This window comes from Equus asinus, chromosome 7, assembly GCF_041296235.1.
Source record: "Equus asinus isolate D_3611 breed Donkey chromosome 7, EquAss-T2T_v2, whole genome shotgun sequence".
NCBI classification, from domain to species: Eukaryota; Metazoa; Chordata; class Mammalia; order Perissodactyla; family Equidae; genus Equus; species Equus asinus.
The window spans coordinates 50,255,617-50,274,293 of NC_091796.1; the positions used below are offsets into that span (position 1 = coordinate 50,255,617).

At 43.6% G+C, this 18,677-nt stretch overlaps 1 protein-coding gene across 21 annotated transcripts in view; it reads left to right on the forward strand.

Moving 5' to 3' along the window:
* The window catches only part of DLGAP1 (DLG associated protein 1), an 843,533-nt gene that overhangs the window by 755,397 nt on the left and 69,459 nt on the right, over positions 1-18,677 (forward strand). For 17 of the 21 annotated variants that reach the window (XM_070513311.1, XM_070513313.1, XM_070513312.1 and 14 more), the window contains one exon: positions 12,366-12,739. In XM_070513311.1, the coding sequence (XP_070369412.1) occupies positions 12,366-12,739 (374 nt within the window). The remainder of the gene's footprint in view (positions 1-12,365; positions 12,740-18,677) is intronic. The other 4 variants (XM_070513314.1, XM_070513315.1, XM_070513320.1 and 1 more) reach the window with 1 other exon arrangement.

Here is an 18,677-nt window from a genome sequence, read left to right on the forward strand (position 1 = left end):
TCATCCTCCACATGGGCTTGGTTGGGACACAGCTCTGATTCCAGGACCTGAGATGCCTCTGAAGGAGGAAGTCTCCGGTGGGAGCGCTTCCTGCTCCACGGCATCTGAAGGAGTGGGTGGACGTCATTCCTTCTCCTGAAATTCCGAAAGCCATTGGCCTAAACCTGACCTTGCAACTACTTGCAGTGTGACTCTTCTTCCTCTTCCTGCAGACAGACAGGTCAGGGCACGTGATTGAGGGGTGCTGCCCCAGACCCCTGGGGTGTGTCATGTATATTAGCTTTCTACAATCCAAAAAGTTCTGAATTCCAAGCACATTTGATTAAGAGATTCAAATAAGGCTTTGGACGCAGATATTGTTCTCACAAGGGTTCAAAGGAGAATCTTAAGTCAGAAGTATAAGGCAGCTCTATGTAAGATAAGTAGGGGGCTTAGATGGGAAGAACCGGGTTCCAGTCGGATTCCACTCTGGAGAACATGGGCAACCCACGCTCTCCAGCCTCCTATCACTTGTGGAACTGGGATTATAGGTACAGCAGGTGGCTTTATTAAAGGCAATGAGTGAAGACAATGGTGGGGACAGAGTAAAATGATAGTTTCGTGCTGGCCTCGTCAATTTCCTAGGTTATTTTTATTTAACTTTGGCAAATGACAAAAAGCCAATTGTAAAGTAGAATTTTTAGTGCAGTCTTTAAGTGGCCCTGTATATACTAACTGTGAAGGCTGAACTGTGTTTGCAGGGTGGTGCGGACAGAAAGAGCCCTGGGGGACACCTGGACAGGTTCTTCTCCAGATGGGTGTCCTCATCTGTCAGGGACACAGTTGGATAATGAGGTATCATTTTAAAGTGCCGATTTTGTTATTTGATTGTTAATAAGGGGCTGGTATCCTTCCTGGGCGAGTGGGCTGATAAAAAACAGTATTCCACAGGTTAATCCAGATGTTTTTCCTGTTTTTCTTTTGAAAAGGGGGTTTTGAGGGAGGACAGAGGAAAGGAGTAGGATGAATAATTAACTGCCTAACTACACAGACCAGGGCCTCCTGTGGCCTCCCACGTGCCCTGCTCTCCAGACCCAGGTAATTAGTCCTCATCATCCTGAAACCAACAGGAAGGAATGGTGGATGCATTTTCTTGCTTCTCTGCTTCCCCACACATCCTGTTTTCCCAGGTTTGGGGGTTTGAGTTTGCCTTGTGCGAAAGCTTCTGCTCAGGGTCAAGCCCTCCCTCCAGGCACTGTGTCCCATGGGTAGCAGCCTCGGGCTGCTTTGCTCACTCTCCAAAGCCCAGAGCGTCTGCCAGTGAGCAGGTTACTGATGAACCCAGCCTGGAGTTTCACCTAGGACAGAGCCTGACTGGACTCTCATTAGGTGAGACCTCCCCTGCTTTACACACAGGCCACTCACCCTGCACAGGCATCTCACTTTCTCAAGGAGGACAAGTTGGCAATGTGTGTGCCCGATACCTTGCTCCCATCTAGAGACAGTCAGCTACTCTGACAGCCTCGGGCTTAGGTACACTTGAGTTCTGCTTTGTTCACAGCGACATGGTGGGAGAGTCCTCCTGTTTGGTTGTTTGATTCCAATCCAGATTCTTGTTGTATTCCAGGCTCCAGGTCCCATTGTGCAGGTGATACTAATTCTCATGAAGTGAGACCAGGAGGTAAAGAAAGTTCTTGGCTTTCAGGTACCCATCTTGTATAAGCGGACAGAGCAAAGAATAATAAAGAGTGAAAGGGACTAAGGAGAAGAAAGGCAGCTGCTCTGGGAAAGGGCATTTAGCATCATGGGTCCTTCACATGGCCATTTGCTCAGTGCCCATGGGGAAAGCCAAGCAGTGAGGATGGAGGGAATTAGGTGGATAAGCTGTAGGACCAACTGGTTTCAGCTGATGTTAGGCTGGACTTTCACATACCAGCTCCATGTGAAAAGTTGGCCAATCACAACTGCTCTTGGCCAAAGACATCAGAAGCAGGCATTGGTGACAGACTATATTGCAACATCCAAGGTCACAGAGAATGGCTTTTTACTTCTACCCAAGTGACCTCCTTTTCCTGATTATTAGTCCCTTTATCGTTTTCTCCAGGAAGTCTCTTCTCATCCCTGTTCATTCCTTGATGTAACAAGTATTTACCACAGCACAACTATGTGTCATGCGTGTTCTAAGTACTGTGGCTGTATCATGAATAAAATAGACAGCTGTGCCTGACCTTGTGACTCTTACATCCGTAACTAACTCTTTTCTCTCAGGGTGGTCAAGAAAAAAGAAATTCACCTAACAGAGAATGTAGGAAAGTATTGCTTAGAAGTGACATCTGACAAGAAATGAAAGCTGGTTGATGAGAAGCTTAAAAGAAAAATGTCCTGCCCCACTCCTGGCACCCATTGCTACTCCAGGCCTCCTGGGCAAGCTGTCTTTCAACAAGACCTCGTCCGCCCTAACCTGAGGAGTTGGTAGAGCAGCTGCCCAAACAGGAAACCTTATATAATTCTGTAACCCTGACCTTGGGCCCTGAATCTTCCCCTGCTGTAAACAGTCCATTCAACCCAGGAAGACCTGCAGACCTGGCTGGGACAAATTTTGAAAAACATAGAAATATTACAAACATTGAAAAAAAATCCCTAGGTCCTAGAGGAAGTGATATATCTGATTCAGTGTTAGAAATCACTTCATAAAGTAATGGAACAAATGGAAATTTAATCCTAACAGACGGAACTGCCAGGGCAGTCACTTGTGTCCATGGATGACTCAGTAGCACCTGTTGGAAAGGCCGGGGAAAATGAGCCGTGAAATCCTGATGGCATTCCCCACTGGAAGCAACAGCCGTGCCTTGCAAATTAGTAAGCCTGGTGTTCTCAACATCCTGACTTCAACATTTGTGCCTGTTCTATGAAGACTATGACTCACCTTAGCGTCTGGTCAAATGATTCTTACTCAGAGCCCCAGGTTTTTCATCTTTAGTATTAAATGGTCTAGGCAAATACTAGCCAAATGTCTGTCTCCTTTCAAGATGTTCTCAAATGATTGATTTCGGGCAACAACTGGTTTTAGATATGCAACCCTCAATTTCTATTATTATGTAACTTGTTGCCAAGCTTCATTAAAAGTCCACATTAGAAGCTTTAGACCTCAGTCCCTGGACCTGGGCCTTCTAAAATGACTTTCCTCTAAACATCATTTAACTTCCTTTAATTTGGTTAATTAATGGAACTTTCTGAAGAGAAGAGTTACTTTGATCTGAAGCTCTTTCTTAGTTTCCAGTTAACATTTCCAGAGAGGGAAAAAGAACAGATGTCCCTGTGACTGGCTGGAGCTACCAACAGCTCACAACTGTGGTCATTCCTCCAAATCAGAGACGGCTCAGAGGAAGGAGCAGTGAGAGGAGGAAGACTGGTTAGAGATCCTGCCCTTGGCATCTCGGTGTGTTTGCCCCACGCGGAGATAAAAGAGCCAAGGTGGGGCTGCAAGGCATGCTCTCCAGGAAGCTAGGCCTGCAGTTGGGAAATCCTAAGTAATCCTTGCAAACAGACTAACTGGAAGCTGGCTAGGCATATTAGAAATGCTGCTACCTGAGAGAAAAAAGTTTTCTGTGTACATACAACCTACGAATTCAGATAAAAATGAAAATGCAGTCCCACCCAGTGAGAATCCTCAGTTTCTTGCCTATTAATCCTCACTGCCATCCGCCTAACCAAACGGCTACAGCAGCTTTTGCTTTTCAACTTGTCACCAAACAAAAAATGTGATCCTAGCTGCTGCTTAAAAAAAAAGATCGTAATCCTCAACCCAGAGATGTTATCCTGCAGCTAGGGTGAAATTTCTGTTAAGGTGATAAGTTAAAAAGCAAGACATTCTGAGTCTTGACTTCCACTCTCTATATTTTTTGGAAGACAATGCAGCAAAGATGTCCACCCCTTTCCATAGCCTGACTTACCTTGGAGCTGAGCAGCGATTTCAAGGTACATCAGTGATGTTCCGAGATTGGCCGCCAGGGGGTACTCGAGAGTAGGGTTGCCAGCGGTAATATTTTGTTTTTTCAGCCCTTTGGTTGGGATGTTGGGGGAGAGGTCGTGGGGGAGATGGCAGCTGGCTTTAAAAAAATCCATTTGTTCTCTGAAATTATGCTGCTTGCCATTTTACAAGCAAAGGTTGCCACGTTACCTGTTGCCAGGTTCCTGAGAGTGCTTGGGGAAAATGTGGGCGAAAAAGGTACAGCACACAGCTTCAGCTTGTGGCTTTCAAGCTCTTTGGACCGAGCTGGCGCTGACATTTGGCGAGCAGCTGCGCGGATCGCCCAAGCATTGTTTGGTTGTAGTTCTTACAGAGGAGTGGCTGCGTCTGACATCATTTCCAGGCATGAAGTGCCTGGGGCTTTTTTTCTTTTTTAATGACTAACTCTCTGATCCCTCCCTCCCTGGATTTTGGTACAGTACATGCACTGTATGCAAGAGCCTCACCTCAGGGAGCCCAAGGTTTGTAGCAACTTGTTAAAATAACTTGGGTGCCTCTTTAAAAAAAAAAAAGTTGTGACTGAAACAAATGTTTCCATTCTTCCTTCCGAGAACAATGTCGTGTTTGATTAGCTGCAGAGCGCGGCTCCCTGAGAGATCTGTTCTCCCCACAAGAGCCGGCTGCTATCAGTTCAATAGATCTCGGAGCCAGACATGCCGGGGCTTGGGGCATTTGTCTGGCATTAGGAAGTGTCTGGAATACAAGTAACTACCAACTGGCGAGTCTTATGACTACAAGAGTTATTACACCACCCCTCCCTCTCTGTCCACATTCCCTCTCCTCTTCCTGCACGCTCACACAAGCACGCTTTTTTCTACTTCGATGGAGAAAAGGTTTGCCAGTCTTTGTGGTTTCCGTGGAGGAGGGTGCCTTTGGTGGAAGTCATTCTCATAGCCACGTCCCTTGAGCCAAAACTAACCCGGAGAGCAGGCTAGGAGAAACCCGGCTCCCCACCCCAACAGCCCTCTCATCTCGCCTTCTCCCCGTGGGGCCGGCAGGGCACGGACCACTGGCCACCACACTTTGGGTGGCCTGTAAATGTTAAGCTGTAAATATTTTGAGACAACGGAGCCATTTTTCCATGTGTAGTTTGTTTTGTGGAGTTTCTCGTTTTTTGCCGTATTTTTAAAGTTGCAGCTGGTGCACCCCTTGTTGACCACTCCAAATTCATTCATTCTCCAGACCTTTGAGGAGTTCCTGCAGGGCACCAAGTACTGTGCTGGGAGCAGTTTCTCATGGAAAGCGTTATGCTTAACTGGACAAGGTGTTTAAATGGAAGGTTTAATGGGGGGATAAATACAGGTGGTTTGGGTGAATGAAAAGAGGTGGGATTTGGAGCCCTGAGTATGCTAACTTTCCCACTTTGTAGCTGTGTGACTTAGAGAAGTCAGTAATCTGCTCTGAGCCTCAGTCTTACCATCAAACAAATGCCGGTAGTGGGATCTTCCTGTCCTAGGACCATGTCTGTTAAATTCTTAGCACGCTGTGTTCTTCCTTCCTCCCTGGTGACGAGATTGATCTAATGGCGCATCAGGTGTCTGCACTGATTCTCCATCTCATCGTCTTTGTTTTCACCTGGGTTTGTGCTTCTGTCCTGTGAAGGACTCGAGCCCGGACCAGGGATCTGTCTGGTGTTGGTGGGGGAGTCCAGCCTGTGTAGCACCCCACCCTGCGGAGCACAACCTCCGCGATTCATTGTAAGCTCAGAACTCCTGGGCCCGCTTGACTGGAAGCAGCAGTAGCAAACCTCTCTATTAGCAGTTCTGCCTCCTCTGTGCCAAAATGCGTTCCCAGGATGCCAGAACATTCGTCACTGCTACCAAACAGCCTTGTTGGAGTCTCTCCCTGGCTTCCTCTCTTGGCTTCCTTCTTCAGCTATTTAGTATCGTTCTCAATGCGTCTTTTCTCAAATTATTTTCTAGGTTTTATTTATATTCATAAAGCCACAGGAGCTCCAGTTTGAAAGAAATCTTGTCATTTACTTCAGGTCCCCTCAAGATGGTGGTACAATTTCAATAACTTCCCAGCCAAAAGATGAGCTGGTCTGTGCTTGAACTCCTCCAGGGACTGGGAGCTCACTTCCCGGTGAGGTCCCCATAGTCAGTCTTTGGACACCTGACTACTAAGGAATTATTCTTGATTCCTCCCTGAGCTTTTACTTCTATGATTTCCCACGGAGTCTCACAAAGAACAAGTGCATGCCATGCTCTACACAGTAGCCTTCAAAACAATTGAAAACCCCTCTGTCTTCATCCTCTGGAAAACTAAACATCCCCTTTTCTTAAACCACTCCTTATAACCTATGGTTTCTGTCTCCTCGGAGCACCCTGCAATTCCCCCCTTAAAGAGAAGGGTCCAGAATGAAATGCAGCACAATGATCCTTCCAGTGTTCTGGAAATCAGACTTCTAGTCATACACACCTTCATAGAAATAGATTACCTTCTGTTAAAACCACAAGTCCGCTCTTCCCATCCTGTATTGTGCAGGAGTCCCTTTGTGTCCCACGTTTAGGTCCTTCCACATTTCTTTTTTTCTCTTCTGGCCCCTTCACATCATTTTGCTTTCTGAAGCAGCCTGTAGCTTCCCGTTACCTCGCTAATATGTTCTTAACCTCACGTGCAGCGCCTCTGCCCTGTCCACTGGATTTGCAGGTGCACCGTTATCAGTGCTTCTCAAAGCGTCTCTGGTGAGGGACCGGTTTGTTTGAGTGTTTGTTTGATGCCCAATCTGTTGCAGATCAATACTTTGGTAAAATGCAATAAAAATGAATTATTAGAAAAAGGAAAATAAAAAAACCCAGGTGCACAAAAAACCAGCCCACGGTTTTTTGTAGGTTCAACCGACAAAATATTCTGTGAAATTGCTATACAAGTGCCGAAAAGCTTACTCTCAATTTTCACACTGTATCTCACTACACACCCATCAAATACTTTGTGAATCGACGTCTATCTGTGGACCACATTTTGAGTAGCACGACTCTGCGGGCAGAGGTGTGCCGGAAATGCTTAACGGTGGCTCTCTGGGAAGACACCTACTTACTTACAGCATCTGTCAATTTCCATGGTGTAAACACTGGCACCAAGGTCAGTTTCAAGCTATCAGTGAAATGTCGCTGAACACAGACTTGGGCAGAGATTTGCAAAGTCGACTTTAGCAACGAGAGCCGGTTCTAGCACCCTACTGTTAACCCCATTCAGCTTTTTAAATCCCCCTTTTAATAAAGGACTTCCTTTTGAGGGTTTGTTAAACTGCTTTTTGGCTGGACCAAATCACCCAGTCGGAGACCTTTGCCCTCAACAGAAACTAGCCAGGGAGTTGAGGCAGCCCCCTTCTCTCTCTGGTGGTCTTCAGCTCAGTAAGAGCAGACTCTCTGATACAACTCACAGCAAATCCCAGACAGCTTTGAGCAAGACTTCTGTGTAGAAGCCTGCGGCTACTGAAGGCCGATCAGATCAGATCGCAGCTTGCTTTGTGGTTACTAACGACTTAGGATAACTTACTGACATCAAAAAGGTGTTGCTTGACTGCTGTACAACTCTGTGTATATGTATATTTTGGAATTCTTTTGTTGTTGGTTCATGTTTTTATTTGTCGTTCCTTATGGGCTTGTTCTCATATTTGAAAGCATTTCCAAAAATCAGTAACCGAGAACTGATAAATAATTCCTCAACATAGCTTTGTAGTATGTGACTGATTAGCTTAGCCAGCAAGAACGTATTGACAAAAAATGTTTGATCCCACCTCCGTTTTATGGCCACCTGACATGTGTGCTCTTGATCACAAAGGGTCACCAGAGTGATAAGAGAGTGTAGATGCTTCCGGAAAACATTTACCACAATAGAAGAGAATAATTCCTGGCACAGGCCTTCCTGAGGCTTACCACACTGGCATTATCTTTCTGTGCAAATATAGACAATATCGAATGAACAGTCACCTAGAAGCTGAAATAGGATAGGAATTTGTTCTCATTTGTTTTCTCTGTGACTTTTTTTAAAAATAACTTCCTAACTCAAATGTAAAAACCAGTCTCTGGCCCATCTGTGCTCTGTAGTATCATCTCAATGAAAGTGACGCCATTCAAACCTGGAACTCCTCCTGCTCACTCTTCTCCTAGACAGCTGGGAGCCCTCTGGGCCACCTTTGAGCTGGGGTTCTATACCCTCAGCACCAGAGAAGGAAAAAATATCCTTTTATTTAAAATGAACAAATAAATGTATCAGGGCAAGGAAAGCAATAATAATGGTCAAAATACAAAGTCGTTTCTTTTTCAAGTTCTACTCAAATAAAAAGAGCATTCTGGGTTTTTTTGAGAAAAAATTTCAAATTTTTATCCAAGAGATTTCTTCTAATGTATCTTTTTTCTCCTCTTTTTTTTTTTTTGGTTTATTTATTTATTTTATTGAGATCACATTGGTTTATAACATTGTAAAAATTTCAGATGTACATCATTATATTTCGATTTCTCTCTAGATTACATCGTGTTCACTACCCAAAGACTAATTATCATCTGTCACCGTACACATGTGCCCTATTACCCTTTTCATCCTCCTCCCCACCCTTTACCCTCTGGTAACCATGAGTCTAATCTCTGTATCTATGTGTTTGTTTTTTCTTTCTTTTTATTTTTTTTGAGGAAGACTGGCCCTGAGCTAACATCTGTGCCCATCTTCCTCTAGTTTATATGTGGGATTCTTACCACAGCATGGCTTGACAAGTGGCGCCATGTCCACACCCGGGATCCGAACTGGCGAACCCGGGGCCGTTGAAGTAGAACATGTGAATTTAACCACTGCATCACCGGGCTGGCCCCTATCTATGTGTTTCTTTGTTGTTGTTGTTGTTGTTTTTATCTTCCACTTATGAGGAAAATCATAAGGTATTTGACTTTCTCCGTCTGACTTATTTCATTTAGCATAATACATCAAAGTCCATCCATGTTGTTGCAAATGGCAAGATTTCATCTTTTTTATGGCTGAGTAGTATTCCCTTGTATATATGTACCACGTCTTCTTTATCAATTTGTCCACTGATGGCACAGCTCTTGTGTGTTTAAACCAACCTTTCTGAGAATGTGACTCTTCAACAAATGACATGTTTCACTTACTGTCTACCACTCATTTTCTTTCTGTCTTAACCAGACAAGATTTATTAACTTGTGTTTCACCCTCCTGAGCCTCACTCTGCTCCATGCCTCCTGGCACTCAGACCTCAGTGGAGGTCTAAATCATTCACGCTGCTGAATCCTGAGAGTAGAATTAAAAAAAAAAAAAAACAAACTTAGGAGAGAAGAAAGAGTTTAGGATTTAGCCTGCAAAGCTGGGAAAGAGTGATGCTGGGAAGAAGTGGGGGATTTACTTGAATATGTTTCTGGAGCAGCCTCAGACGTAAAAGAATTGGCGCAAGGGAAGCAAGGGGATTCTGAGAAGTGAGTAGTATGTTGGATCTCCTTTCTTCTCCTTCAAAAGGCAATCTTGAGGCTGGCCTGGTGGCACAGTGGTCAAGTTTGCATGCTCTGCTTTGGTGGCCCGGGGTTCTCCAGTTCAGGTACTGGGCACAAACCTATGCACTGCTTATCAAACCATGCTATGGCAGGCGTCCCACATATAAAATAGAGGAAGATGGGCACAGATATTAGCTCAGGGCCAATCTCCCTCAGCAAAAAGAGGAGGATTGGTGATAGATGTTGGCTCAGAGCTAATCTTCCTCCAAAAAAAAAGCAATCTTAAAGATTTGAATTCCTTTTAAATTCCTATTGATAACTGACAGTTGGTGCTTCTTTGTGTATGACTCTGGCAGAATTGTGCCCAGCTCCACACTGCCATAAAATCTCATAAGAAAGCTTGGGCTATAATACCATGGCCACTGGTTCCTGTCCTCTATTTGGATCCCTAATTCGAAGTGAGGCAATCTCGAATTCTTACCTCTTTGGGGCATTGGGGCTGGGCCAGCCTGTTGAGGAAGTCGTGTCCCCAGTATTCTCCCTGTCCCGTCTCCCTGTCATGTACTTCTAGCATTGTTGCTGCTGTCCTGCAAGTCCTGGTTGAGCCAAATACCTAGTTATCCCTATTGATGTTGAAGAGGAGCTGACAATAGCCATCAGATGGCGCCAAATTGCAGTTGGCCCCAAGGAGTGTCCCCAAGTTCAGTCATTACCCTGGAAGTAATGTGACCCCCTCCACCTCCATATCACACATCACATCACGGCAGCCTTTTTGCTATAAATCACAGCAAATGACATGATACTATATTTGGCTGCATTGTCCAACTTTGATTATCCACACTGAAAGAAGAAATTAAGGGTAACTAACAAGCAGTAAATATCCGAAAGATCAGCCATTTGATATTAAAATGTGGCATTTAGTTTCTTTGGAATCTAGTGGGCCAAATGTCCTGAGAGTGTATTTTGAACAAAATAATGAGTTCACGTTGTAAAGACTTGTCTTAGGAGAGGTAATGAAATGACCTGGTTTCATTAGATTTGAATAGACAGTCAGTATCCCCCTCCCACTGGCTCTGGTCTTCACATGAATGACAGAGACTGAGCATCATCCTGAGCAGGGCTGTCCTGTTTGAACCTTCTTGGGAAGCAGAAAATAGCTCCATGTGATTATGGCGCCTGAAACTAAATTGAGTGAGGTGAAATATCAACAATGCCCGGGCTTGCATTACTTAGCCCAAAGCATCCCGGTGGTCGAGTGGGAGAACCTGAGGCCAGACGGGTTCTGCTCCTGGCTCTGCACCTTGAGGGTCTGTGAGCCTCCACTGGTCCCATTCCCTCTTGGGACTGCTTATTGCTGAGCTCTGTTCAAATGTAAAGAGGTTTGTTTTATGCAATAAGCTTAAATAGAAGGTTTTCCTGCCATGAGCCTCTGCCAGACATCCATCCTAGGTAACTGAGAGGTGGCTACATTTGTATTATTTATATTAACACGCACCCCGCGGAGCACAAATGATATTGTAATGTGACATCTGTGTCTTCCTTTCTTTCAAATTGGGCAATTCCTGGGAAGCAGCCAAACATTTCTGTCCCTATCTCTTTTATGGTTAAGGAAATTACTCCAAATCACAGGGCAGTGGAACAGCAGGACAGCATAATAGGATCCTTCTGTTTATTGTTCATTATAGGATGCTTCCTTTGAGTGGCCTCAGGAAACATCCTAAATATCGAAGAGAGTATTTCCTTCAGCGAGATGGCCCAAGTGGCAGCTGGAACCATAGGCAGGGAGTCAGAATTGTATGGTCAGGATGAGCTGATTTATGGTAACAACAGTGAGGCCAGCTGAGTGGAAAAGGCATGAATGGAGGGAGACAGGGTTGGGGAGAAAGTGATGGAAACACAAGAGTTTTGAATCAGTTTTTAAGGGGACAAAATAAGCCTTTAGGAAGCTGGTTGAGGAATTGTTCTTCACTGCGAGGGAATTCCCCCTGGAAACTTAATCATTCTTTTTGATCTGTATTTTCCTACGTTGTGCCCCACAAATGGAAAGCAGAAAACCAGTGGGTAACGCTTCTTCAAGACCCTCAGGGTTACAATGTTGGAGAGAGGGTCTTGAGGCTGCTTCAGCTGAAGCCTCAGGGAGGACCCGGAATAAACAGGGAGGGTCACCTCACGGCACAGATTCAGGCTGTTGAGTTGATCCCTTCGCCCTGAAGGACAGCCCTTTGGGGAGTAGGCTCACACACACACACTGATGTATAAACTAGCGTGCACATTTGTTTTACAGTAGGATACTCTTATACAGTGTATTCCCTCTTAGTGGGTCGTTCTGCTCAGAAACAACAACAGAAAAATTCAGAACAAAGTTCCGCCTCCACCCCAGGCACTTGGTACTGCTATTAGGATGAGAACACACACTCACAACCTCTTCGCTTTCCCTTTTCTTTTTTCAATGTTTATTACCAACCATCAGAATCTTCTCTGGTGAGTTCCCGTGTTTGACATTAGCTATATTTAATATTGTGCTGAGAAGGCAGGCACTACTGTGGACTTACGCATGTGTATATATTATCTCTCAGGGTGCACTGTTGCCTGGGAAGAATCTACACAAGGCTAATCATGTCTATTTTATGTCGATTCATATGAATTTCCGTTTCAGCAACTTCCATCTGGGAGGTTGGTGTTTTCCAGTCTTTTTCCTCTCTATTTTGGGGGGGGGGGGAGTGTCACCTCTCTTAGGAGGCCCAAATATCCCCCCTAAGCAGGGATCTCGCTTAGCCTATCAACAAACTTGTTCTCATGTTAAATGTCTTCTTCGTGTGTTTCATGTGCCCTAATTTCCAATGGATGTCAGTTACAATATCGGAAATTACAACCCATGCAGAAATCACAGTGTCTTTGTTTTCACTGTCTTCCAGTGTCATCTTGCATTACAACATATAAGAAGACACCACCTCCAGTCCCACCCAGAACTACCACGAAACCTTTCATTTCTATCACAGCCCAGAGTAGCACAGAGTCTGCCCAGGATGCCTACATGGACGGACAGGGTCAGCGAGGAGATATTATCAGCCAGTCTGGACTGAGCAACTCCACGGAGAGCCTGGACAGTATGAAGGCTCTGACAGCCGCCATCGAAGCCGCAAATGCCCAGATCCACGGCCCTGCAAGCCAACACATGGGCAACAACCCTGCCACCGTCACCACCACGACCACCATAGCCACCGTCACCACGGAGGACAGGAAGAAGGATCACTTTAAGAAAAATCGATGCCTCTCTATCGGGATACAGGTAACAGCCTCCCTTTCTGTCCTTTGAAATAGGAACCCTTCTTTTTTTCCAGAAGATTTGCTACCTTGCCATTTTGGATGACATAGCTATGTGTAGGACCAGATTTTCAAATTATTGGTTCTGGACTCCCTACATTGTTAAATATGATCAAAAAAAATTATGCAAGTATCTTATCTATGGGCATTACCAGCAGCTATTAGTTTTGTTCTCTAAATTGAATGTGTGACATAAAGTCTAGGATAATTAGGCAAACCTGAACACAGTCAAACATAAAGTGCCCTCAACTCCTAATGCACATTTTGATTCTCAGAAAAGGAGTCGACATCCAAGAGTAACCTCAGTTAGCAGGTTGTGCTACAGTATGTTCAACACTGTTGAGTAATCATATGAGAACAAAAATGTGAATCACTTCTCGTAGATGTGGGAGTGAGGGAGGGCGAGACCAAGTGACTGATAGGGTGGAAAGCAATAACTCACATCACAACGTCATGAAGAAAGAATGTGCACCAGTTTGAGCATAATTGTTGGCTATTTGATCATGCATTTCATAAAAATGGTAGATAAGTCAGCAGGCTTCTCAGTTCAGTTCACTGTTTTCTGTTGCTCAAAGATAAGGTCAAACTGATTCTTGTTTTTTACATCCGTTCAGCTTGGCTTACCCTGCTAGAAATTTCCTTCTGTTAGCGGGGAAGAGTCATTCTTTTCTCCTATTTTTGTTGTGCCGTATCATTCTGCAGATGCCCTTTGAATAGGAACTTCCTGACGTGGTGTCCAATAAATCTGTCTACACTGAAATGATTCGAGGGCACATCTAAAAGCCCGGCGTGGGGTACCTTTGTACACCATGGTGTATTTTCACAGTCCGTTCTGCAGAGCCCACTTTTAAAGGGCAATTAAACTTTCTCCAGCAGCACTGAGTCAAATGCTTTTTTTATAACCTACAGGTTACCAGAGCACAAGTTGTCAAGTTTCCTAAAAGAACTTGGAGCACTGGTGCTTGGGAGTGGATGACACAGCAGGAGGCAAGGGCCCAAAGCCAGCCTCCACCCCTCCGGCACCCCCCACTCCATGCCCCCACCCCACCCCCCCACCCCCCCACTCCATTCCCCCATCCTCCCCACCCCTCCACCCCCTCCAGTCCACTCCCACCCTACCGCCGCCCCCCCCCCCCCCCCCCCCCCGCCACCGCCACTGCACGGCTCCCTAGAAGCTAATTCTCCTCCCACCATTCAGAGGAGTTTGAGGAGTGAGGAGGAGCCCTGTCAGTCCTCTGTGTTGTCCTAAGCGATTGACTTAATCTTCCTGAGCCTATTTCTTCATCCATCCCTCACAGGATTATTTTGAGGATTGAGTTTACAAAATCCAGCTTCCTCTAGGGGTACAGAGTTTCAATGTGAGATGAAGAAAAACTTCTGGAGCTGGATGATGGTGATGGTAGCACAACAATGTGAATGTACTTAATGCCACTGAACTGTACTCTTAAAAATGCTTGAAATGGAAAATTTCGTGTCATGCATATTTTACCACATTAAAAAAAATCTATCTAGCACATAGTTAGCACCCAGTAATGTTAGTTTTCTTCTACTTCCTTAATGTTGAATTTCTTTTCTTTATTTTACATTATTTTTTCAATAGATAATATATTTCTATGGCTCAAAATTCATAAGTTATAAAAAGGTGTGCAATGACCAGCCTCCCTTCCATTGCTATTCAATAGCCAGTCAGTTCTCCTTTCCAGAAGAAATCAATATAACCAGTATTTGCATCTCTATGCAGAGATATTTTATGAATATTCAAGCAAATATATATTTTTTCATTCTGCTTTTTTACCTAGATGTTAGTAGCATATATCTCACACTATTCTATATCTTGCCTTTTTTCATTTCTTTTTTTAAAAATATTTTTTCCTTTTATTTATTTATTTTTTAAATATTTTGTTTTTTTCCTTTTTCTCCCCAAAGCCCCCTAGTACATAGTTGCATATTCTTCATTGTGGGTCCTTCTAGTTGTGGCATGTGGGACACTACCTCAGCGTGGCTTGATGAGCAGTGCCATGTCCGAGCCCAGGATTTGAACCAACGAAACACTGGGCCGCCTGCAGCGGAGTGCACGAACTTAACCACTCAGCCACGGGTCCAGCCTCTCCATTTTCCTTTTTTAAAAAATCCATTTTAAAAATAATTATTTATTGGTCTCCCTGTTCTTTTTATTTAGAAACTGCTATATATCCCTCTTAATCACTTTCCAGGTCTGCGGGTTGGTCTTAGAGGTTACTCTTCAAGTAATTCTTACTCAGAGGAAATCATTCATATAGATGAAATCCACCTTATATTATTATTATTTTCACCCAGTAAGACGGCTCGGGGCCGGCCCCGTGCCCAGCGGTTAAGTTCTCACGCTCTGCTTTGGTGGCCCAGGGTTTCGCTGGTTCGGATCCTGGGCGCAGACATGGCACCACTCGTCAGGTCATGCTGAGGCAGCATCCCACATGCCACGACTAGAAGGACCCACAATTAAAAAGATGTGCAACTATGTACTAGGGGGATTTGGGAAGAAAAAGCAGGAAAAAAAAAAAAGAAGATTGGCAACAGTTGTTAGCTCAGGAGCCAATCTTTAAAAAAAAAACATGGAACTAGTCTGAAATCCACATATAATGTTGGGGAGAAAGTTTTTGTTTCAGAGACCATCCTGCTTTTCAAATATCTCGATATTTTAGTGAGCAAAATCACTGCTCTTACTCTTCCTCCTGTCATTGTTCACTGCTGTAGAAATTATCTGGGATTCCTGAGTGCTTTATATGGTTGTCTCATGGGACTCCTACAACAACCCTGTGATGTAGGTGGTATTATTATCTCTACTCCATAGAAGAGAACCCAGAGAAGTTGAAGAACTCGCTCAAGGCCACACATCTTATGTTGACAAAGCCTAAATTGCACCTCAGTGTCTAATTTGACCATGTTATGCTGCTTCTTGAATGGAGAATAATAAGTAAATAAAAATTCAAGGGGCCGGTTCCGTGGTTAAGTTTGGTGTGCTCTGCTTCTGCAGCCCAGGTTTGGTTCCCGGGTGTGGACTTACACCACTTGTCGGCAGCCATGCTGTAGTGTTGACCTGCATATAAAATAGAGGAAGATTGGCACAGATGTTAGCTTAGGGCAAATCTTCCTCAGCAAAAAAAAAAAAAAAAGAATAAATAAAATAAAGTAAAAATAAAAATTCAAGAGGCAAAATAGTCATTAATCTCGTTGTATTGTAACCTAATTTAAATTCTAATCCCCAAAATATAGGACACTAGGATCCTGGACTCCTTCCTACCTTTTACCTCTTTAGGGTCAGAGTTTCCAAGCCTTCCCCAACATTTTTAATTTAATCCACACCTAATAATAGTTAACATGACAATCATTGACTTTAACCTGTGTGACTTTGACCTTTAAAGTAGCCTGTGTACACTTAGGCCAATTACTTAATAGCTCTGTTTCCTCATTTGGAAAATGAGAATAATAATAGTTCCTATTTCATAGGATACATTATAGGTTGTAATAAAAATTGACTGGTATAATATATGTAAGGCTCAAAGCATAGTGCCTGACATAATAAGAGCTCAATAAATATTAGGTTTAGTTGTTATTTTATTAATATTATCCTCCTTTAAAATCATTACTGACCAAATAGGCTGAAATTTTATCCCTTACCATGGACCTTCTCAATTTTTTCAGGATAGGGATTTAGTTGTCCTCCAATTTCTTTAAAAATTTTGAAAGCCAAAAAAAAAAAAAAAATTGAAAGCCGCTTCATAAATTTTAGTAGATTAACCTAGATACTATGTACGAGAGGTGACGTTTTCAATATTTGTATCTAACTAAGGGGGTAGAAGTCACAGAGATAAATTTACCTACAATGAGTAAAGCTTAGAGGATGACAACACTTTAATGCAAATCAGCTGTGAGTTTGGATAGGGGGGTGAGCCTGGAACCCAGGGAACTCTGTCCTCTAGTCTCATCCTCATGATCCCTGCTCCCTTTCTTTCTTCCTTTCTTTATGGATTGAGGAACGCTGTTCCTAAGGGACGTGTCTATCATGCATCTTTTGAAAAAAGTTTCATTGGGTAATTCTTGAAACTACCTCATAGCGTAAAGCTGCAACATCCTACTTTGGCGGACATCCGAAGCATTTTTAATTTACATGAGTATAGCCACAAGGAGTCGGAAGAATCCCATTCAGGAAAACAGAAGCCATGCTCAGATCTTGAACAGAGGCAGCTTAATTCACAAAATTGGTTCTACAGGTGTGGGAAGGTTCACAGGTTTGGATCCCAGGAGCAGACCTAGCACTGCTTGTCAAGCCATGCTGTGGCAACATCCCACATAAAATACAGGAAGATTGGCACAGGTTTTAGCTCAGCGACAATCTTCATCAAGCAAAAGAGGAAGATTGGCAACAGATGTTTGCTCAGGGCCAATCTTCCTCACCAAAAAAAAGAAAAAGAAAAAAACCCCTAAGATGGTTGAGGTCTTGTTTCCCACGTTCCATCAGGAGCATCTCATGGCACTAAATATGATTCTAGAATATTTAAAAATATGTATTTTTATGTATTATGGCTCCAAATGTTAACTACTTTATCTGATGCTTTTTCTGCTGTCATAGTGCTAGATGTGTGGGGAGGGGGTAACTGGTTGCTGTGGATTTAGAGTAAAGTTGTATGTCATCTAAAAAGTCAAAGGTAATGTTCACAGTAATTTTGTTCCTTAAAATTACAAACTAAGTAATACATGCATACAGTATTATTGTCAAGGATTCCTACAATATAAAACTATTCAGAACACAGTGTGAAATTCCCCCTTCTTTCTGCCTCTAACTCCTATTCCTCTCCCCAGAGGTGGGCACTGGCAGCAGTGAGTTCCGCCATCTTTTAGTCTTTCGAGAGTAATTTCAGCTACAGGGGAGTTTCACATACCAGCTTCAGACCAGAAACCCTCCACCTTGAGATGTCAGATCGTGACTTCCGTCTAGTATCATTTAACTCACGTTGCAAAACAATGTAAACGAGCTTTCAGCTTAATCTTTCACTTTATGTGAAATGCAGTTGCTTTCTCGTTCTTCAAATTTTAAAGAAAATTAAGTTGTTTAAGATCACACTCCTAAGATTTACCTATTTCCTTTCATACCTGTCCAAGTGTACAGAGACATATTTCATGCCCTCTCTGAAGAGAGAAGTCCAACTGCAAATGGCAAGACTGGTCCCTGCCAAGTTGAGTGAACTATTTTAGAACAATACAAACCAAAAGAATTGTGACATTGATTTGAAAGAGGACTTTGAGAAATAAAAAGGTCACATTATCTCTGGTTCATAATCAATTGACTTAAAACAATAGAGGGAAACAGTGGAGAGAGTATCAACAAAGAGTCTTTCTTTGACCAAACTCTAGTCAGGCTCCTCTGAATTCTCTTCCCAACTAGGCCTTGACTTTTATCCTTGCGTGTCCATCTTTGCATCACCCAGTTTGAGTGAGAATCTTGCTGAGTCAGCTTAGCCAGGATCCCCAACCCTTGCTATCTGACCACCCTCCATATCTGATGGTTCCTTATCCTCCACCATCCCCCAGCTGATGTCTGATCACCGTGACCTGCCTACAGCAAGAACCCTGTTAGGTCATTTATCCCCCCTACCCCTGACGTATCCTCTTACTTATTTTCTATCCACAGGCCCCACATCTTGCTCCTGGGCTGTAAATTTCCACTTTTCCCTGTTGTATTTGGTGTTGAGTCCGATCTCTCTCTCCTACTCCAAAAATCCCATTGTAGTAATGCCTGTACCTATCACAATAGCCCCCCCTAAATAAAAGGTACCTTACCATTCCTTAACAAGTGTGATGAATAGTTTTTTCTCAAGCAATATTCAGTACATTCAGACTTTGTAAACTTTATTTTGATGTCCTTG